We start from the raw sequence: 24,206 nt of genomic DNA on the forward strand, positions 1-24,206 counted from the left end.
AAGTACAGGTTCTACTTACATGCCCTCTAGAAAGCATCTTGATGCAAGCAACCTCTTTCAAATCTGTGCTAGTATCACTGAGCCATCCTGTAGGCAAGGATATAGGTATCATGGACTTTAAACAATTACAGAAAAAGAATCTCAGACTTAGAATGATTTATTTAGAAATATAAATATGTTTACAGTAATTTTTTTTGTTTACAGTAAGTGTTTTACATTCTACTGTTAGATATCTGCTCCTATAATCCACCCTTTATTTCACAGTTTTAATTTCCCTCCATGATTCTTGCTAGAGCTTTTAAAACTGATTTATTTAATTATTAGGAAGAACAGAGAGGTCAGAATGAACCCTACAACACACTTGTCCTTTACAGACTACTATAAAAGGAACTGTTCTCATGTTTTGGCGAGAAAACAAGAATTCGTTTTTGTGAGAAGTTACTTGGCTTCACCTTTGGTTTCCATTCAACATCCAATGCAACCAAAACTTTCTCCTCTGTAAACACAGTATAAGCAGAGCAAACACTTTAATCTGGATCTTCTACATTTTTGGAGCGTGAGTAACCATCAGCCAACCAAACATTTATAAATGTGATCTTAGAATTCAGTGTAAAAATATACTGATCTCTATTTCCAGCATCGTTGGCAGGGCTTGGAAGGGTGGGGCAGGGAAGAAAATATGTATTAAATCACATGATAAGAATAGGTCAACAGTAAATAAAGTCAAATTAATAAAAGAAATACTGTTGTATTCCTGAAATCCAGTGCAAAATAATTTGAGGCTTCTTAGAGTCTTCATTAAAAGCAACACAAAAAAACCACTAAACTGAGGGGTTTTTGAGTTAATAAGCCCATATACATCATGTCCACAAGTCTACCACAGGTTTGTAACTTCTCAGTTTCCTCTTCCCCTTCATTTTGATGAGCAGGTGCCCTCATTAACTGGGCAGGATTTCTTCTGGCTAATCCCACTTGGATCTCTCTGCAATGAATAGAGCCTCTGTCCCTCTTGGTCCCCCCAGCCCAAACAGACTTGCTCATGTTTTCCTTTCTTATTATTGATCAGCTTTTGGAATAAGTTAGAGAGCCAGGGAGGGCTGGGAACTCCTACTTTCTAAGCCCAGGAATGTGACAGGATAGCTTTATGTCTAACAGCATTTTCCCTGAATCAAGGACATGGGAACAAACACTCCCAGTTATTGCTACCAACATGATCAGACATTTACATCAGAACATGTCACAGACAATCCACCACCCAGTAACTTCATGAGGTGCTCTTTAACACCTCCAACAATGCTAACTACTTAATGTTATTAATGTTTTAGAAAATACAGTGCTTGCATTAATTTTTCTCAAGCTTAACAACAGCTAGGTGGCTTTGAGGTTTGTTCAGAGTGAAATACTTCATGAAGAGTCTTTTCCAAACAAAAATTTTAAAATACTGGGGGGGGGGGGGGGGGGAAAGGGGGGGGCAGCGGAACCAACACTGACACAACAAGGTGAAGAATTTGCATGTGATGAGTAGGCAGAGGCTTAGGACAGATGAACAGAGACCTCAGATTTCTAAACTTCTTTGATATACATACCATTCACAGATTGCGAGCTGTGTCAAAGCAGTAATTAGATTTCACTTCAGAAACGTTTCTTATGAGAAGCCTGTACCTGGTTAGGACCAATAAACAATTCTTCCTCTTTTCCTTTTCCTTTTCCTTTCTTTTCCTTTCCTTTCCTTTCCTTTCCTTTCCTTTCCTTTCCTTTCCTTTCCTTTCCTTTCCTTTCCTTTCCTTTCCTTTCCTTTCCTTTCCTTTCCTTTCCTTTCCTTTCCTTTCCTTTCCTTTCCTTTCCTTTCCTTTCCTTTCCTTTCCTTTCCTTTCCTTTCCCTTTCCCTTTCCCTTTCCCTTTCCCTTTCCCTTTCCCTTTCCCTTTCCCTTTCCCTTTCCCTTTCCCTTTCCCTTTCCCTTCCCTCCCACCCCTCGGTTTTCTCCAGCCACTGCAGTCCATGACCTTCACAGGGAAATGCTTTTGCTCTGACAACAGGCTGCAAAACCTCCAAGGACTAGCAGTGATTTCTGGGAGAGAAAACTGTTGCCTCACTTACAATCCAATCAAAACCTGAATGTACCAAGTGAAAAATAAACCAAGGACATCATTATTCTGTTACACTGTGATTTGGCTCGCCTTCAAATTTCATACTCTGTATATCTGAAATAGCAGCAACACCTCCATTAGCTGGGCTTTTCAACACTTTAATCAAAGTATCTTTCAGAATAAAATGGCAGAAATGTCCAATTCCAATCACCCTTTAAATTCCCTCAATTCTCTGCTACAGAGAATGAAAAGTCATACCGGAGGATAATTTCCTGTTCAAACCAGCATGCAGGCATGCAGATGCTCTGCCATGTAGGCAGGCACCAATTTTAGAACATGGCAAGCCCTGGGGTGGTCGGACAGGGAGAATCCCCTGCTGGCATCCCGTGCTCATGGCCACGCTCCTGCACCCAGTGTAGCTGATTTCTCACATGGAATAACAACTTTCACACTTCATAAAAAATACAGGTTATGATGTGTCCAGCTGAACAATGCTGTACACCTCATCCAGAATGCATTATATGCCCTTCTTCTTTCCAAGTTTACAGTAAAAATATCAGATGCTGGCATTTCGGTTTTTACTGGGCCACTTCTGAAGGCCAAGAGACACAGAGTTTTCTCAGACTTTATTGGCATCCAGAGGAATGAACTGGTTTAAAGAAACAGGCACAAAAGATTTGATTAACCTGACTAAAACTCATCTTCTCTCTCATTCTGGGGTGCTTGCAATACCTCTAGGTCCCCAGAGTTCTTGCCAAAGATTTTAGCAAAGGCAAGCTAAGCAAAATGTGATATTCTGGATCAACATTTAGGTCATTTCTACACACTGAAGGCTTTTAAGCTTTTTTTTTTTTTTTTTTTCTTCTTTTTTAAGGAACCCTCAAATCATTATGCTACTTCATAGAAAACTACTCTAGGGAAAAAAAAAAAAAACCACACACACACCCTTAGGACTAACATATTTCTGTTATGATTTTTTTGAGGAAAATTTTACAACTGTATCTTCTTATTTTATTATCACTGAAATTATGCTACTTTCTTTCTGCTGAAGATAATAATCCCTTAAAAATTCTTCAAGAAAGAAATTAAGTATAAATCTGGCATGTTAACTGTTATCTTGTATGAACATATCCAAAATTACAAGAACATATGCTTCTGCTCACACAATACTATTTCTTTCTCCTACACATTCTCATAATATTTAAAAACTATATTTGCTTTTCAGAATAAAAGACTGCATACAACTAAAAAACGCAACAGATAGATATGGATATTTCAAAAATACAGAATTAGAGAAAGGACCAAAAAATCTCTGAAATAGTATCAGCCTCATGATGTAAATAATATTCCATAATACGACTTGCAAGAACCAAGAAAGTTTATGACTTTCTTAAAATGCAGTTTATCTGTCCCTCAGAACACATAATTTAAAATGTTCTGACTTGTTGCACATGTGGTAAGTAACCTGGAAGGGAAGTTTCTGTGGTCTCTGCAGCGAGTGCTCTGAACCCAAACAACTCCTTTGCTCCGCTTGTTTTTCTGGGAAGATGAAGGATCTTGTTCCTCTGTGCAGCACAGTTGGCAAGATGTTCTGGAAAGCCACACTCCACTAACCATTATTCCTGCTTTCCACAAAGCTCAGTCTTTGATAAGGCACAATTATTTAAAATTCCCAATGCTGTTGTGCTTCCCCTGACAGTGATACAGTATTACCACAAGTGCACATCCTGAGACAGCAATGTGATGTTACAAAGTTCCACTAAATTTATTGAGAAATCTTTATCCAGCAGTTAGCTATAACACAGTACAATGGTTATCCTCCTAAATGAGAATTAAGCTTTGGGGTAACATTTAATTGAAAATGTACTGTGAAAATCAACAAGTCAGCTCTTTCAAATTGAGCTGCTTCATTCAAAATACCATTCAATATGATTTTGTCTCACAGTAATCCATGACAAAAATATATGAGTCTAATCCTGTTTCCTCTGGAGATAATTTAAAAACACTTCACCCCTTGGACAATTTGGTTTGAATAATTTCACATTATTAGTCAAATGGTTAACCTTTTTCTACAAATATTGTACCTTTTCAGTAATAAATAATGTGATCTTATCAGCAACTTATTAGTAAAATAATTTACTTGTTTCCTTTTAAAAGTTTCTATTTTCACAGTATGTAGCATGCTCTTAGACTCACAGTCTTTGAATACATTCCCCTGATCAATAACTGTGTTGGAGGGATCTGTGGGCAGCTGTGATGCCCATGGGCAGCCAGAGGACCAAGGGTGAGTGAGCAGCCACCAAGGTAGGAGCAGACAGAACAAAGCACCCTCCTGCATTAGCTAGGGTGTGACTTTCCAAGAAGTTCTCTCCTTCCAGCCAAGATCCAAAGAAGTTTGCTGCTATGCTCCTCCTATCTCCCTGGGTTGTCTTGGGCCAGAGCAGATCATGTGGCCCATCTGGAGGAGCCTGCCAGGCCAGCATTCCCCTGCAAGGCGTGTGTGTGTCACAGGGCTCCTTCTGCAGGAGCTTCAGCGCGACCCCGCTGCCCCATACCAGCCTCAGTGTGCCCCACACACCCACTGTGAGTCTGTGCCCACCAGCCAGACCCACAGCCTGGCTTTGAGCCAGCCTCCTCCAAAAAGGCTGCAGGGCACATCCTCTGGGTTGGGCACTGGTGCACAGCAGGGAATCTGACATCTGGGAATTCAGGAATTTCTGATCTGAGCTGAGGTGTACACCTGGATGGACCCCGGCTGAGGAACATCCATGGCATCCTCTAAGAGACCCCTTGTGGCCACCGAATTTCACACAGGATTAATTTCTTTTCCATGCTGGATGATTAATTCTATTTTTAGTCAGTACTTTGTGCAAATCCAAGCAGAGAAAGAGGATGCCTGTGTGTGACTGCAAGCAGAATTTGGTTCCATGTCAAAATAAGGACACAGAAAGAGGATTATATCTGCTAGAAGGAAGAAATACAGCATATGATACCGAATCCCCTAGGGAGACGGACTTCTGAAATGAAGTTCCCACTAATCTCATCTTAATTAAAACAAAATGAAATTTATGATATCTCATTTCCCCACCACTTTATTATTTAGGTGCCATTGTCAAAGACTCTGCAGAAATTGAGGAAGAGACAGGCGCTGCCCTAAGGAGTTTCCAGTCTGACTCAGGAAGAAGTAAACATTGAACAGCTCAGGAAAGAAAGCAAAGCCCTTGGCAATGAATAAATACCTTTGTATTTTCACAAAGGTCATTCTCAGCTAAAGTGAGATGACACAGGGAGTGAAGAACCTGTCTTTACTGCTGTGGCACAGGGGAGAACAGAATACAAAATGGGAGAGGTGAGTGCAAAGGTGGATGAAGGGTTGAAGAGGGGCCCTCAAGAAAAGAGAAAGGACGGATTTCAAAAACAGTACAAAGGTGTAAGTGACCACTGTCACCTTTAAGAGCATAAGGTTTTCATCCAATATAGAAAGAGAAGCAAAGGAAGCACAGACAACAAGTTTGAGATGTGACATGTCCTGAGCAAGGGCAGTGCACAAATTTGTAAACATTATTTAGGGCACACCTTGTCACAAAGTGCAGATACAGTTTTTTTCCATTTTTAATGAAATAAAGCTATAAAACCCCCCTTGAAAATTTTATAGAAAATTATATAAAGAAAAATGTCGTGGTCTTTAGAAAAGTGAGGACACAGATGAGGAAATCCATTCAGCTAAATAACTCCCAAGAAGTGCTAGGAAATCACCCTTTCATTTTAGATATGGACACAGTTACATAACATAATTTTGCAAGTGATTTAATGGATCTTGTCATGAATTCTATTCATCTGCTAGATGCAACTCTGGTTTCTATTCATATTTTACAAAACCTCTATCACAACTATTTTTTTTTTATTTCTTTCATCTACTAATCTCCTGTTTCCAGAGTGAAATTACAACTTACAGCAGTAAATATCTTCCCCCTTACTTAGCAAGCACCTGCCCAACTTTCCTTGCAGCACCATCTCTTCCCTGAGGCTGAGGAAAAGGAATCTGGTCTAATATTTTGATTTCCCTTGGAAAGGGAGTATATAGAAAAGTGAAGAAAACAAATCATCCTTATTCCTTTCCAAAGAATTCTCTTGCTAGCCAGGACTAAAGCCTCTTAGGAGAAACCCAAGACATTTCCTCTTTGCACCTTCCAACATTTTCAGAGGTTAAGAAAACTTTCTCATAATTATTCAGTATGTGATAATGCTGGTCTCCCTGTTCTATCTTATTTGAACTTCTAGACTGTGTCAATAAGTAAAAGGTGTTATCACTGAAGGAGCTCTCTAAACAGTACAAAACTGTCTGGAAAATATTTATTGCACAAAAAAATAAAGTTTGAGTCCATCTTTTAAAAAGTGAAAGCAAAGATGGCACAAGACTCCACCACACTTTGAAATTTTCTGTTTTAAGCTTCCTTCCTGTCAAACATAAAAAAATTTAATCTTATTTTGAGACTGTCTTCATCCCATGGACCACGCAGTCCACTATATGCTATGGGGATAAATGACAACAACATGTATGTATTTACCTGCCTTTTATGATCAGAAAATAGAGAAAAACAGAAATTCTATTATTATAAAGATACAGGACTAAGCTGAAAGTGGAAGAGCCAAAATACATTATAAAACAGAGGGCAGAGATCACAGATTATGTCCAGACAACATTGACACTTCTTTTTTCACTGGCACAATCTGTTCTGAGAGCCTGGGTGGGGAAGGAAGAAGAAAGATCATCTGGGAGTATGGTAAATGGATTTTAAAACTCTCTGTCATTCTTTCATTCTTGGCTCTCTTCATTCTCCTGCTTTTGGCATCCTCTGTTTTTCTTCATATTTCACATATAGTTTCATTTTTATACCAACAAAGAAGTGCAATTCTGGAAAAGATGCCTGGGTTTTGTTTTTTTTTTCCTCGGGAAACACATGGGAGAGCTTGGCTGCTGCTCACCCCGAATTAAACTGACACCCCCTCATTCAGCTGATACCAGACAGTTCAGCAACAAGAGAAGAGCCCTCTTACTCTGTAAGTTAATATTAGGCAATGAAACTGCATATGCCATTAAAGTTCAAAGAAACTGATTACTCCTTTGATGTGTTGCCAAATTATTAGAATAATGATGCTATTTTTTTCAAGTGTATTGGTGTGTCTCCTCAATTCTCTCTTTTTTAACCCCATGCTTTAATAACTGTTGAACTTCAGAAAGAAATGTGTTATTTTTCTTCAAAGGAGAGCTGGATACTCTTTCAGCATGACTTCTTTTATATATAATGTAAAGGATATTAGCCCCCTATTAGAGACAAAAAAAAAAAATCACTTTATTTTCCCCCTCAGGTCCTCTCCTCCTTTGGACTTGGAAAACAAACATTTAAAAATGCATGCTGTTAGTGGGCTGTGCAGCACTACACTGCTCTGTCAAAGTGAATATTGTGATAAATTATGTCAGTCTGTTCATACTTACAATCATCTTCCACTTCCTCATACCAAAGCATGTGAGCAGACATGAAATCTCTCCACAAAACAGAGGAAAAAGAAAACAACAGCAAAATATTTCTCGGCAAAGTATATCCCAACTTTGCTGCTGCGGTGGCTTTGGCTGGATGAGGCTGGTCCCTGCTGGAGCCAGCGGTGTCCCTGCAGCAGCCCAGCAGAGGAGAGGGCAGCAGTGCCCAGGGGGATGCTGGCAGGGCAGGGCTGGCTGCCCCGGGGTCCCTGGGCAGGGAGAGGCAGGGAGAGGGATCCTCACTTCACCCAGCCGGCATGGGAACTAATGCCAGGGCTCTTTGGAGGCCCCGAAATGTTTCAAATTCCAGGACCTGCGCAGAAGCAATGCTCTCTGTGCTTCCCCTTCAAAACAAAGTTGATTTCCCATAATAGGACAGCCCATGCGCTCGACCTATAAGGCTCTGCTTCCAGGGTGGCATGTGCAATGGATTTAAATTATGGCTTGCAGCTTCCCAAGGAACATTCAGGCTGTAAAGCAGGGTGGAGATATTTATGCTCCCTTTGCACAGTTCCCCTGAGAGTCCTATGAAACAAATTTGATTCTTTCCAAGCAAATGACCCCCAGCCCATCCCCAGACAGGTTCCTCCTTTTGTGGGAGAGGAGCAGCAACCCTCCTTGTCTTTTGGGATTTCAACCTCCCTCCTGAGCAGGGGAAAAATAAACAAACCCTAAAATAGTGTTGCACCAAACTAAATGTGTAAATGTTAACACAAGTTGTGGTAAGTCAGTAGCTGCTTGAACAGGGAGGAAAAAAAAAAAACCAAACCCCAGGACTATTGACTTACAGCTGACCTTTTCCACTCCCACCAAAACCATGCAGCACTAGTGCTGTACACAGCCCAGGAGCTGCAGAGGAAGCAGAGGAAGGAGTGCACTCAGCTGCCTGTCCATTCCTCTTCCAAACAGTGGGAACATCCCCTCTCTCCCACATCCCAAACAGGTGGGACCTGGGCTGAAGCTCTCACCCTGCACTCTGTGCCAGGCCTCTTTAGCTTACACAGGAAGGAAAAACAAGCATCCACACAATACTTGGGAAAAGGACTACAGCATCCTTCACCCAAACCCAGATTTTTATAAGGCTGCTTTCTACAATATGTACTTTGTACAGTACATACGGCCTTTAGAGATAGGCTGCATTAAATCATGTAAATGGTTTCATTTGAAAAGTCATTTGAAGAAACACTTTTATACTGTCCATTATTTTTAATCTATCCTTAAAAACCTGAAAAGTGGTATTTTTCAGTTTTAAAGCTTAATGTGTCTAGTCATGCTGATTATAAATTTATAAGTAATTTCCTGGATTATACAGAAAAATAAACACAAAAATGAAGTGTGTAATATAACCTTACAGCCACTGGCATTTTCTACACTGATAGTCAAATTAATACACTGAAGAACCTGGATGTACAGTACACTCCAAGAGACTCCTAAGGATTAATTTGCAGCCCACAGGAACTGCAAGTCATGAACTGATGTAGAAAATAATCTGAAGCAGAGCAGAGCACACTGTAACAGCAGCAGAATTCTGATTATTTGAGGGAGAAGGAGACTGAGAAAACCCAGGAAATGAGCGCTTATTGTGCAATTTTTTTTGTTTTAAAATATGTAAAGTCACCCTTAATAGCACATGCTGTCAGTAACTGAGGCACAGTAACATATTTAAAGGCTACAAGTGAAAGTTACCTTGAAGGAAAATGATAGTAGAATGTGATCCTCCTGGCTTATCTTCATTTCAAGGTGACAAACCTTTACTCCAAAAAATTCAGGCACATAAATCTCTTCTTCTAAAGCTGATCACAAGACCTTAATCTTGACAGAGACCTGTGGTCTGTTTTACACCCAGCTCTAGTCACAACCCACAAAAATTCATGTGGATTATTCATCCTCTTTGACAATGGCTTTGAGACCATGAGAGCATATTTGGATCAGGCTTTGGAAGAAATGCAGTGCTACTCAGCATTTTCTTCTAAAAAATAGCTCAAAGAAGTGTCTAGTGGCAATATTTGCAATAACTTACATATTTAACAATCCTCCTCATGCAGGAAATCTGTATTTGCTTCTTCTTTTTACACTGGGGGAGTTCAAAACTCTGGTGGCCTCAAGAGAACATCTGTTTCATTCATAGGAGGGCAGAAACCTTCAGCCCACAAACAATTTCCCTTCCTCCTATTAATGCTCTTCCAGTCAAATGGAAAAGAATAAAAATATGTTGGGCCCCAAAGAGAAATAACAAAAGTGAGTGTTCAAATATCCTGGGTATTTTGTTGGGTTTGGATTTCTAGGTTTGGTGGTGGTGGTGGTTTTGAGGGACTGTAAAGAAATTGAGAGGCTCTTAAAAACTTAATACTATTTTCAGCAGTTACAAATGCTGTGACTGCCTAACACTGAGAAACATCCAGGCTATTGAAGGTGTTTAAAAGGTTTCTCTTAGTGCCTATTAGTCAGCACTTAGATTGCACAGACAGCCTGGAGCATTTTGACACACCAGGTTTTGGGTTTTGTAAGATCTTTTTGCTCTATCTTCAACAACAGAGAACAAGGCAAAGCTTCTCTGTAGCTTTATGTCAGATAATCACTGTACACTCAATAAATGCTGGTGGTCAGAGACCACCTGCTTCATTCTCCACTCTACATGCTGCAGGTAGCAGGCTCTGACCTCGGTGTTCAGAGACTACAGTGCCTGTGCTGCAAGGGAAAAGAACAAGCTTCAAAGTCACAGAGAATTTGGAAAATGTAGAAAATCTGGAATGATAAAAATAGGTACTTCTTTTCAGTGATTGCTGTCAGCTTTAGTTTAATGTTGCCTTACTCTTCCACAACCAGTAATGGCTTAAATGAAAGAAAATTGTCATCATCAAGAAATGGTTGGGGTGACTTTCAGCCACCCATTGACAAAGGTTTTACACAGAGCTGTTTATTTTCCTGCTTGAGAAGTACTTTCAAAGCCCAAGTATTGATAAACTTGAAAATATCTACTTTCCAGTGGCATGAGCGTGACAGCAATGCAGAGCTGGAGCAAACGCCGAGGAGGCCAGCAGCTATCTGGGAACAAGGACAACAATAAACTGCCTGTTCAGAAACCATTTAGGGGATTGGGTTCAGCCTATGTCAGTGTGACTATTGAAAAGAAATGGATTTCAACATCCAAATTTGGCAGCCACGTTTATTGTCTCAGTAAGCTAAACCAGAGGAAGATTAGGACTTGAGGATAATGGTCAAACTGTGGACTGGACATGGGAACCAAGTTCTCAGTTCTCTAACTCTTCTGTTCCATAATAAAGGGCTACATTAAAATTCAGGACTTCTCTGACAGGGAAAAAAAAGAACACAACTGGAAAATTATGTTTTTGACATAATTGATATGGGAGGAGAGGTCCCCAATTCAACATAAATAAATCAAATAACTTCATGCTAACAACCTCCACAGAGTAACAAATCTACCATCTCGCTGTAATTTACTAGGACACAAGCACCTAACAAACCCCCAACAAAGCAAAGCACACCATATTGCCATTTGTATCATCTATCTCCTTTCCTGTTAACAGATAAAACAAGAAAATAACAAATCGGTAGCATGCTGCACAGAACTGATTTACAAACCTCTTATGACTTTTTAAACATCCCAGTGGCACATGTTGTTTGCCAATACAACTCAACATCAGGCAGAGAGAGTGCTTACAGCATAAACCTAAGAGACAGACAATATTTTGATTATAATATTGTAAAGTATTTCAACCTTTATTCCACCCTGTTTTTAAATCACTGCCAATGCTGACCTAAAAAAATAAAAAAATAATAAAGGCAGTCCAAGCCTGTTGCTCGGTTCAGCCATTAAGCTCATAACAAGATGTCTCTGTGCTCTTGCCAGTATTTGCAAATCTATCACATCTGTCTGTGTGGGAAGAAGTGCTGAGCTCCAGGGACTATGGGACTGATGTGCAGGGAGAACTGGGATGGGATTCTTTCAAGCACTAATGTGCAGCGTGGGTTTTTGCCCTGGTGGTATATTGGCTCTGGTTCTTTTTATTATTCACTTCCTGTCATGAAAAAAACCAAAACAAACACAAACCATTTGCATGTCAGCATCACAGGGAAAAAAAAACAACTTCAACAGCTTTATCACAACAGAAGTAAACAGGCAGCTTCTGATTTCCCTGTGAAATCGACAAGGGAAAAAAAAGAAAAAAAATCTTTCCAATATTAGCCATTGGAGAACTCTCTTTTGTTTCTTAGCCTATTTTTACTTCAAAAAGGAATACATCATAGAGAATTTTCGTACAGGTTGCAAAAGGGATCTTTTTCTTGTTTATTTGATCTGCAGAAAATAAAAGACAAAAAAATCTTCAAACCAAGACAAAAATCTTGCTCTTATCTCTGAAGGAAGTAGTAGCTTTTGGCTTTGTAAGTAAAATATATTAATATAAGTTTATAGTCAGAAAATTAGTAGTCAATACAGTGATAAAGACAAAGCCCTTTCATATGCAAGGTGTGTAAAAAAAATCATTTTATTTTTGTCATGAAACACTTCTGCTTGAAAACAGGCTCTAGCATAGGAACCAACATACTGGTTCACTGCTGTTTGTGCTCTCCCCAGGAAAGCTCTCTCCTTCATGTCATGGCTACTGGGAAATAGGGGTTAATCTTTTTTGCAGAGCATCTAGGAAAAAGAAGAGTGGGCTTTCTTCTTGATAGTTCAACGTAAAAAGTAACTCTCAGAAAACAATCACTATCCATTCTGGAAAGCTTCAGCTAAAGAACAAGCAATCCTTTTCACACAGTGGATCTATCTTTGGTGCGAGGTACCAAGCTGATTTAGGAAGAAAGCATGTCCATGCTTTGTATATCTTTATTCTCAAACCCTGTCAATTCTCCAACTTTCAGAAACTTTCACCCCAACAGAAAAGAAATCAGTCTTTAGTGGAGTCAGTTGGACCAGACTACTCAGAAGATATACTGAGCCATCCAAAGGAAAGTGCAAAAAAGGATAGCAAATTATATAAAAACTGATATTAAGAGTACAAAGAATAGAAGAGAAAGAATATATTAATTACTGATATATATAAAGCAGGAATCAAAGTAATAAAGAGGAATTAGAATTACTCATTTATGTCTATTAAATGTTGGTCTTAATCACCCTAGAGAGGCTGATATGACCAAAAGGAAGACCATCTTATTAACTAGTATTTCTTTCTTTAGATTTAGGCATGTAACTCACTCCAATCACCACAAGCATCCCATGTAACCTACAGAAAGGATCCTGAAAGTGATCTGGAAAGTGTCTAAGTATCTGAAACAGGCTCCTGCCCCAAACTGCCCTTGGTGGGGCAGGGGGGTTTCTTTCTCCAGCTTAGTTTTGTTGGTTCACCCTTGATTGTGTGTCCAGACCATGAAAGGTCAAGGTCAGATTGTCCCTCTTGTCCCTGTCTTCTCCGTATCCACAAGAAGAAAATCTGACCCCACAGACCAGTAGTGAGACACAGCACAGGAGGTCCTCCAGTTGGGCAGAAAACTCTTTGGTGTAGTTATTCTCCCAGGGTGGGTCCAAAACATGTGAAATTCACCCAATTCTTATTGCCATTGCAACTCATCCAAGGTGGAGCCTGCATTCCAAGCCACTAAGTCATCCCAGACTCTACAATGCTTAAATGCAACTGATAAAAACTTGATTACTTACATCACATCTAAATGGTGAAATATTGACCAATTTTTATACACACACACATTTGCATACATGTGTGTCACAGGGAGAGCAAGTGCACTCACAGACAAGTAGTGGCATAGTAATGTATGCGTGTGCATATTTAATACACCTTTTGAGAGGACCCAATTTCACAAAGTTCAAGACAATTATAAAACCACATCAGTGAGAAGAAAGAAGTTAAACAGAGAAATGTGAACGATAATTGGAAGATGTTTGAAAACAATGTTTAGGCCTACATTTCATTACTAAGGAAAGTTTCTCTGGTTGAAAACAAACAACTGCAAACAAAAACAAATTTAGTCTAGAAGGGAAGCAGGTATTTAAAAAACAAAAGCAAACACAATATGTAAGGAGCAGTGGAAAAAATGCCAAGCTGATTGCAAAGAATATCAATAGGAGGTAATTATGAATCAGAGTCAACAATCCATACGTACGAGACAGAGAATTCACCTAGGTCTGCAGGGAAGCTGCATCAGCTCTGCCAAAGACAACTCAAGGTCACTTTGCAGAGCAAATGTGCTGGCTGCTCACATAAACGCAGTTTTCTTTAGGGAAACACAACTTGAGTACCAGCTGCCTACACTATCCCAGGCACCTCATCACGTACTCCCCTGGCTTTACTCTGCTCCAGCCAACTCTCAGCTCTGTCCAGTTTTGACACAACACTTTATGAGAGCCACAGATAAATTGGAGAGTACTTACAATCACAAATATCCAAACAGGCAGTGTTCTTTGCAGAGAAAGACTGAGGAAAATTTACATATTTAGTCTGGAAGGAAAAGGCGAAGAAGTACATAGCTGCTGCCCTTCAGCATCTAGACATCACAACACCCCATTATTTTTTCTGTATGCCAAGGAAAGGGACATAATTACGGTGAAATCAACTGAGATTTGATATAAGGAGAAAACTGTGGGAGTAGCAAGTTACTTACACATATGAAAACATATACACACAGAGGTCATCAAACCCTTTTAAGTTGAAGCTTGGAAGGAAAACTTTAGCAAATTTTCAAGGATAACAAAGTGTGTTTGATCTATCTCGACCCTTGCAGCAGAAGAAATCTAAATGCCTTTCATCTCTGTATTTCTGTAACTCTCTCACATAAGATTTAGAGACTAGATAATAAGACCAGTCATACAGAGTTCAAGTTTGCATACATCTCATATGCAAAATTATTGTGTTTGAAAGGAGAGCAGTCCAGTGAATACAGGAAAATACACAGCGACAATCTGGAAACCTAAATTCTATTAACAGTTCTGCCAGTCACTCATTGTCCAATTTCCCCTTTTTTTTCCCCTTTCCCACATAGAAAACAACACTTACAAGCTAAACAAGTGCTGTTAGCCTGCTTAATTATTGTTTGAGAGGTGACAAACTGTTTAAAGTACAGGACTATTAAGGATCTGTGTTTTAATTACACTGATTTCATCCTAAGTGTCCCTGGATGACAATTGCTCAAAGCCTTAGTTACAGTGGCAAAAGACTGTCACATTAAATCTGTGAAGACCGGGCTATTATGACAGCAAATTATGATGACAAAATTCTGTTAGTTCAAGTCTAATGAAACATCACTGCACACACTGGGATGAATGTTAAATTATTTCTGTGCAGGTCTATCTGCAGGTTAGTAGATCAAGATGATGGCAAACTGAAATTAATGCAAGCCTGCAGAGATGACATTACAAATGGCAAGATGATTGCAAAATGAATGCTGCTGCAAGTGAACTGTGATTAAAAAATAGGTTTCTAAACACAAAAATGTGCTAAGGGAATGTAAAAATAAACCTACAGAAAATAAAACCAAAGACATTTTACTTAAAGCAAAAGACATACTGGATACAATTAGTGCTGCAGACCAATTCCCTGCCAAACTGGCCAACATTGATTAGGAGGGCACAAAGCCAGGATGAGACTGCCTTATAAGTAACTGCCAATAAATTCTGAGTAATGGTATCACTAGGACATTTTTTTCCACTAAAAAGAGGTAATTGACTCTGTAGAAACATAAATAATTTTTGAAAAAGTGCTAAAGATTATTGTCCTATGAAAGAATCTTGTTTTATCAGGAAAGTCCTTTTTAAATGTAATCATATTGATATTTTTCTTTCTTGTTTTCTGGCAGGGTTACTAGTCCATCTCTAGAACCAGATTAATCATTAGGCCCAAAAGAAACTTGTTCACTCTCAGGTAAATTCAAATACATAAGATCCACAGCAGGATAAGATTAAGGAGATTAGATATTCAATATGCACAGTGCTCATAATATTTTAATGTGATTAGATCAGTAACACCAAAGATCTGCTAGTATATTTCCTTAGAGCAATGTTAGATTATTGCTTCTAACATACAAGGAAAAAAAGAGAATTCAAAACCTGAAAAAAATTCTTCTCTTTTCTTTCAGCATTTGAAGTCTTTCCTTCTTGCTATAAAATTTTTATCTACTGGTAAATACAAAAGGTACACTTCATTTCTATTTTGGCAACAGCAGGTATTCTGTCTTTTCAAAAGACAAGTGTATCTATCTATTGTCTGACTCTCTATCTGTAATGTTTTCCATCTTATTATCACAAAAAATATGTGATACTCAGCTCCTGATGAATACACTGGTGAACTGAAGTGCTTTGTTTAAATAACAGGCTTTGTCAAGTAGTTTAGGTAGTGCCTGACCTTTAGGTCAAAAGCAGGCATAATTTTAATCTATCAAGTAGAGAAGAAAATGAAAAATTCCCTATTCTTGAAAGTTTATAAGTTTTTGCTGGGCAAATTACACATACTATTCAGCAATATAATAAAATGGCAAAATCCCACTAAAATAAATAGATCTTAATAAGGTAATTTATTTCAGAGATAAGTACAGTGTCTTGTGCTTTTTTTCAGATTTGTCTAAATAGTTCCATAGCTAATAAAGTACTACTTGGAGTACAAAAAAGGAGAAAAAAATGATGGTTCAGGGCTCGAAGTCACTCTGATTACAGACTGTAATTTGTAAGAGCCATTACCACTGCATACATTACATTAAAATTCATGAGGGTTTTCCAGAGACACCCATACATTCCACCTGAAGGCATGGACTTTTTACAAGTCTGGGAAATCACCACATCCAGCTCCTCACTAATCTGTCTGTTGGCATGGAACCTCTGACAGCTGAAGTTACCTGGGAGTCTGAACTGAGCCCTGGAAAGAAATCACAGACTGAAGTAACACAAGATGAACCACATAGTGCTCCCTCCCTCCCTCCTGATGTTAATCTTACTAAATACACTCATTCCAGGGAAGATATGCATTCTGATGCCAATAAGATGTCCAAAATTTACTGAATTCAGTGATGCTTTATAATACAGGAAAAGAACAGATGATGGGAAAAATTACTAATTTTTTTTTAATCATTAATGATAAGGAACAGCAATCAAAGTCACTTTATTATAAGGACATAGAAGAGGTCCTACTATAGAGTTTGAAACTTAAAAAGTCTATTCTCTAAGGAATTATTTCAAATCTTAATTGCTTAAAAATATTTAATTTCCTCAATGCACCGGTTACAAGTTGGTTGTTTAGAGGCTTTTTTAGCCTGTTAGTTGCTTATGCAGCATGTTCCAAATGCTTATCACATCAGACCCATGTGTTGACAAAAGTCCAAAGGGATTGTGTGTTGTGGGTAAACAACTGCTTCCTTAAAATCACTTCATGTAAATTTAAAAATGCAATTTAGATCAAAACTGGAGTAGGTTGGTTATTAATATGAAAATCAGAATTTTTTGCAGCCTTCTCTGTTACAGACCCACTAACGTACAGCCCGAGTAGCTACTTTGACAGGAGTAAAAGGCACCTCATTTTATTCAATAAGTCTTGGCTTATGCTTGTTACATAAGTACAACTAGATGATATATTAACATTTGACAAAGTGGGATAAATTTAAAATTCTCTAAAATTCATCAGTCCATGGAAGACAGAGCAACATATCCCATGTGGAGGACAACAGCAGCACAAGGTTTCAGAGAATGAAGCATTAGTCACAACCTCTACAGGTTTTATGACAGCTGCAATGACTAAATTTATTCATTAATATTTTAGGTGCTTAGTGGTAATTTGCCTAGCCTATACTCACTCCCTTTTAAAGGCACAGGTCTTTTATTAATCATGGGTTAGAATCATCAATCCCAGACAGACGTTCCAGTCACTGTGAAACATTTTAAATAGCCCGTACATAAACACCTGATTTATGTATGATAAACACTTGTGTTACTAATGCAGCACAAGTATGACTTCTTATTTCCTTCTTAAAAACAAAAAAAATTTCAGATTAAAGTACTCTGTCACTCTTTAATCACTCCAATTACTTATTTTCCTGGTTTGATAAATATATCCCTATAAAACTTCTCAAAAGGATGTGACCAGAATGCAGATGTATTAATGCCTGTCACTACAACTGAAAGAAATATTTTTAAGCCAAAATGTACAAATAGACTTAAAATGATTTAATGGTGGTGATACATGTTTCAAGTGTAAAATTAATCAGAAAATGCAATAAGTACTTCAGCTACTATATAAAGCTGTTTCAACATCAGCTGGGTAAAAACTACCAAATGTAATGTCCATTCTTTAAAAACCTCTTCTGGAACTAAAACCTAGTATGTCTAATCATGGTACCAGTCTAATTTTCAGAAACTGCATAAGCCTATAATTAGCAGACACAGATATGAGTTAATGGAGATATGTGTTTCACAGGGGCAATCACACATCCTCTGTTCTGGTAGGGCTCTTTGAATGAGCCAGTGCACACACAGCACAGGGAAACCTGGTTTATGCAATTGAAAGGATTCTCAATACTGCCTCATTAAAGGACTTAGAGAAACAAACATGATAAGAGATCATTTTCACAAACAAACAAATCATGGAAACACAGAAGTGCCAAAAGCATTCAGCTCTCTCAAATGTGTAAGTCACCAGATGTATCACAGATCAAAGTCAGGACTGGTCAACATCTAAGGTACACTGATTATCATTACATGGATCTAGAAAAAGAAGGCAACTCTCAAATTTGCTAATAGTGCTAAGGTATTCAGGGAAATAAAAGTGAAAGTTGACTGCAGAGAGATGCAGAAGAGGCTCAAAGTGTCAACTGGGCAATAAAAAAGACAGATGAAATTCAATATTGAGAATATGTGGAGGAAAAGAAATCTCAAATTTACGTACTCAGCATGAGCTCCAAACTAGTTATTACCACTCAGGAAAGAGATCCTGGAGTTATAAAAGGTCTATGAAAATACCAACTCCATCTTAGAAACTGTCAAAAAGCAAATAAAATGCTGGCCATTACTATGACAAAAATAGAGAGCAACACACAAAATATCATTATGGTATTATTTAAAGTCTTCAGGTGTTCACACTTTGAATACTGTGGGCTGTTTTGTTTCCCCTATCACTAAAAAGATATAGCAGGAATAGTAAGGACAACAGAAATCATTGAAAGCTCAGGAGAAATGGCTGCCATGTAAAGAATGACTACAGAAGAGTCCTCAAGGTAAGGTGAGGAGAGGGTGAATGAACACACAAATCCTCTGAGCCTGAGAAGAAGGAAGAGATTGCCCAGGGGATGTACACCAACCAAAGGAGCATGACAGACTCATCATTAAACCATGCTAGAGAGGGGCCCAACAGGCAGGTACAACTCCAGGAAAAGGGTGCTGGCACCACCCCTGACAGTTTTCCAAATTATCCTCTCAATGTACAGTGGATAAAAAGAGCTGTCCCAATACTGCTCTTCCCCACATGTGCTGGGAGCAAATCAGAGGGGTTGGCTCTGCTGCTAGGGGAGCCTGTGGTGTGTTCATGCCTGAAGGGCTGTGCAGTGCTGGCCTCCAGGAGGATGCTGTGGAGTTACAGGAGAGCAACTGGAAACAATCACGGGGCTGGAGCGCACTCAGAATGCTGGGATGTTTCACTTTGTAAAGGAGAAGGCTCAAGGGAGATAGGACTAAGTCTTGAAAAGCCTGAAGGAGTGAATAGGCTGCATAAGGAAGTTATTTACCTAATCTTGTAATACAACGACTTGGTATATGATGCACAATTGGTTTAAAAGACAAAAAGAAAGTATTTATTCAGCCAGTGGGCTACTCACTTTGGATTTTGCTGCACAAGGAGTTTATGGAGGCAGATGTTTATCAGCTAGTTTAAACCAGAGTTAGACAATTGATGGAAAACAAGTCTGTAAACAGATGATAAAAAGGAATGGGGCCAGAATGTAACCTCTAGCATTTTTAATACAGTGTTTGCAGATGCTGTGGTAAGACAGAAAATGGATCTCAAAGTGTCCAGACTTACGTGCTCTCCCTATCATCTCCTGTTGCCATTTTCAGGAGGAATAATCCTTAGCATGATGCACCATTGTTCTGACCCAGCAGGACATTTTGTATGAACTTAAGTTACAGGGAAAAGTAGACTACAGCTGAACATAGCTGAGGTGTACTAAGCTGATGGATCTTCAGAGAAGATTAACAGAGAACAATTTTTCACTGTCTCTTTTAGCATAAGGGCTGGATACAAGAGAGAAAAAACAAGAAAGAAAATCAGCCAGTGACCGGTTCAAAACAAGCAACAAGAAATACCTCTTCACACTGTGAGTAGCTAAGGGACAGGACTGTGCTGCTGCATGATGTGGATGCCAAGGGCTCATGGCTCTTGGCTACCCTGGGAGCCAGGTACCAGCACAAATGATTCCCTGGCACCAGCAGATATGGTGTGGATGTCAGGTGTCCTCAAACTAGTCCCCTCAGGCACACAGTCATTTCTCAAAGCAAAAGGGAACTAGACACATCCCCTACCTGTGCCCTACTTCAAGCACCAAGCAACACTCTGCAGACAGCATTACAGCAGCTTTTTTCACACCCACAATGCAGTAATTTCTTTATTTCCTCTGCCCCACAGCCTCTCAGGCAAAATGCTGCTGGTAAGCTTTGATGGGAACAGTGCAACACAGGTTAAATCACTGGTATTATTCTTATCTTTTGTAGTTACAACCACCTCTGAATTTAATAGTGCTGCGTGTTTTAGTGCAGCAGTGTTTGCATGACAAAATACTAAAGAGCTTTCCACCTTTTTAACATATATCCTGCTTTCAAGGCCTTATACTTTAGCTGAGAAAATGCTCACAGCTGAAGATCAGCATTCAAAATCTCAGTGTGGAGGCAGCATTTCATTTCAGTTGTGAGAGGGAAAACAGTATGTCATTTTTATAACTATCAATAGAAGGCTTCTGTGGGGTTTTTGCTTTCTGGATTTTTTTGCCTGTTCTAAGACATCTTCCTCTTTCAAGTTAAGCAACTGGATGTATTAATAAGTGACAATCATTGATCACAGCATGGACAAGAAAAGATAACTGTCTTTAAAAAAAAATGTTACAAAATCAGTGTACATTTTCCACAGCTTTACATGAAACACAAAGATCCAGTTCTGTAAAGCATAACTACATAGTCATCACTCCCATGCAGTGCTGACAAAACTGTAAAAGGTTTTAAACATTGGATTCATACTTTTGCATTCAGGAGAAAAGACAGATACTAACAGTAGAGATGTGTAAGATAGAGGAATTCTTAATGTATCATTTCCAAAATCTTGAAAGGAATCAAAAATCTGTTCTTTACTTTAGAGAATTCATGGCTTAAAAGAGGATAACAGCCTTTCCAGTTCTCAAGTTTTGTTGGTTGTTTTCACTGATATGACTTCAGAAATATTTACTAATTATGTATTCATTATATCAAAACATCTTGTTTATTAACATAACATTTTAATTTCTTTGCCTTTCTTCCCATCTGCAGATATACAGAGAACTGGAGTTGTCTGCACTCCCAAAACACACATCACACACATACACATCTCTATGGAATTCAATTCCTGGCATGGGTGAATAAGAAGTTAATTCATTTCCAATATCCATCACCAGAGGTACTGAAATAATACAATATTTTACTTCACTTAAGCTTGTGTGGCATTCCCTTCTCTCAAGAGCTTCATTAGAATGTGAGAAAGCAGAAGGAAATTACCACACATTGGAAATAACCATCCCTACAGATTAAAAAAATTCACATTGAACAGAAAAAAATTGATAAATACATTTGGGTATCTATGTACAAATACACAAAGACAAACATATACATATAAGCAAACTACACAGCTTTAGTATTATTTTAGAGGAGTTATATGGACATGGAAAGTGTAAGGAAAGAGTAAGATCCAGGACTCATTGCACCAGGGAGTTTGACAGAAATGGGATAATTGCTATGCCTAGCTCTAGAATGGGCTTCTAGGCAGCTTGGTTTAAATTTTTTCTAGAAATAGGGGAAAGCTTAAGACCATTGAAGTTTTCCATGGAGCCCGAATACACAAGAGTAGTCCTGACCTTATTCCACTGAGGGAGCACATCTCCTTCCTGGCTGACAGACTGCACAAAGCAGTGCAGAGCTCCCTAAAGCACAGCATCAGCCCAGACAGAATTTGGTGATGGGGAATGCGAGTCACGAGCCACTGCACGAGCTCCTTGTGGTGACAGTTCCTCATTTCATTTCTAGGGAAACTCCTCATCGATCAGTCTTTGAATTGTCTGTGCCTAATCCTTATTCAGGAAATATGCCTTGACATAATCAACTTTATCAATTATTGCACAGTAGCTAATCTCTTGCTACAGAAGGCGTGATGGCATTACTCTGAGAATACTTCACCTGTCCCCTGTATCATTTCTAGACTTAACAGCCTCAGAGCTCAATATTGTTCTGAAATTTCACTGATGGTCTCCTCTGGGGCATTATTACCAGATTACTCCCATTATCTGATGACAGGCTATGTTATAAACATACACAGTTGCATGAAAGATATTAATTGCAATGTACGCTCTTATGCAAAGCTCTTGCCGGCAGCAATCTCAAAATTAAATCCCTTCAACGCTGTTTTCATATGCACGGATATCATCAGAATATTCTCATGGCAGTCTGTATCAACAGTGCTGTGCTCAGCTTTCAAGAGAATCCCGTGGTCCCTTCCAGTTGCCTACATGGGAGAATTTGTGCAAGGTAATGCTGCATTTGAATTTACTGCTCAGCAAGTACTGCAGACAACTGCTCATGTGCACCACCTCATGTGAGGAAGCTCTTCTGCCTCAACTCAGAAATGGTGTTGCACAGGGGTGCTTTTGAGGCTCAAATAAAAATGTCAGATGAGGGTTAAGCTATTTTCTCACAGTAGAAATCATGCTGGTGTTTTTCATGTGCTTTTCTTCCCTTATAGATTATCTTTCCATATCCTTAAACTGTGTTTTCCTTCAGCCTCACCTCCACTATTTAAAAACAAAATCCTGCCATTGTAAGGTAAAGATTTATTGACTCCATCAAAAATATCCTAAGTTTCAAGTTCAAGAGAGGCCAAGGTTTTGATACATAAAGCTTGGTTTCGTTTGCCTGATCCATTCTGCAAAAAGTCTATCCTAGCAATTTCTTTTCATAGCAAAATTCTTAGAAAACAGCTGTAAGCCTTCAGTGTCTTAAAGGCATCTATTAAAAATATTTCCCTCAAAAAATAAAGCACTGCCAAACATACATCCTCTTATGTACAAATAGCAGTCAGCTCATTCAAATGAGGCTTAAGAACTTCCATGAAAGAGATGCATCCTTGAGACAAACAGGACATGAGATTCCAGAACTGAAAAAAAAACATTATTTTTGGTGTAATTTTTAACAAAGCTGCCTCCATTTGACCAGGTTTTCTTTTATTAATTGACAGTTTTACAATTCTTCCAGGGGAGGGAGGGAGGGAAGGAAGGAGAAGAAGGAAGGAAAGAAAGGAAGGAAGGAAAGGGAGAAAGAAAGGGAGAAAGAAAGGGAGAAAGAAAGGGAGAAAGGGAGAAAGAGAGAAAGAGAGAAAGGAAGAAATGAAGGAAAAAAGGAAGAAAGAAACCCACAAACAAAAAATTTTTTTATTACATATGTCTCTTTGGTAAAATGTGGAGGTACTGAAAAAAGGGAGACTCCTCTGCTTCCCTCCCCACCCCCCTGCATACATGCATGCTTGTACACAGACACATGCACTAGAATACCAGTTTGAAAAGATACGGAGAGACCCTGCAGAGTCAACATTAGTGAACTTTAGAAAGCATGTAAAAAGAGAGCAGCAAAACCCACAAATATTAAAAACCATGCCCAGGGGTTGAGAGAATCATGATAAGAGGTTCCACACTCAGTTATGCTGTCAGAAACACTCTCCTGGGATAGAGCAGTTTAATGATGCAGGGACTGCCCGCAGTGGAGGCGTGCATGCCCAGCTGCCCACCAGCTTCATTCCACACCCTGGCTCACCCTCCTGCCACTGGTCCTTTTGTAATTGACTCCTGGAAGACCTTCAGAGGCTTTTTGAAGGCAGAATGGGGAATAAATGCTGTGTGGTGGGTGGTGGGGCTCCATCTTGGGTCTGTGGCCCAAGCCTCTTGTATCCCCTCCTGTAAAACCAAGGTGTCACTGTCTGTAAAATGAATATTTCTGGCACAAGAGCCTGGGTGCAGGGTGATCCCCATAGTGCCTGGGCTATAAACCCCTCAGGAGCAGTAGCCCTCCTCTCATCAGACTCGTGCAGCTTGGGCAAAAGCAGTTTAAAGGGTAATGATGGGCCACCAGCCAGCACATTTATAAACCCACACCACTTGCAGCAAATTCCTGTGTGACACAGGATTAGAGAATAAGGTGCAGAGCGTGGCAGCACACCGGCCAAAGTGACCCCAAGGGCTCCATCCTGGAGCAAGGAGGAAGAAACCATTAACACCAATATCACTCCCCTTGTAGCAAATGATTTGGGGAGGGAGAGGGAGGGTGCAATGATGCCCTGAATTCACTTTC

General features: G+C 39.2%; 1 protein-coding gene across 15 annotated transcripts in view; it reads right to left on the reverse strand.

The window, feature by feature from the left end:
• DMD (dystrophin) overlaps positions 1-24,206 on the reverse strand; it is a 1,135,802-nt gene that overhangs the window by 956,747 nt on the left and 154,849 nt on the right. The window contains exon 1 of one of the 15 annotated variants that reach the window (XM_072937310.1): positions 7,586-13,402. The exons of the other annotated variants lie outside the window; for them this stretch is intronic. Within the exon in view, the coding sequence (XP_072793411.1) occupies positions 7,586-7,628 (43 nt within the window). The 5' untranslated portion in view covers positions 7,629-13,402. Of the gene's footprint in view, positions 1-7,585; positions 13,403-24,206 lie in introns of those variants that run through there. 15 annotated transcript variants of the gene reach the window in all.

This window comes from Taeniopygia guttata, chromosome 1 (genome assembly GCF_048771995.1).
Source record: "Taeniopygia guttata chromosome 1, bTaeGut7.mat, whole genome shotgun sequence".
Taxonomy (NCBI): Eukaryota; Metazoa; Chordata; class Aves; order Passeriformes; family Estrildidae; genus Taeniopygia; species Taeniopygia guttata.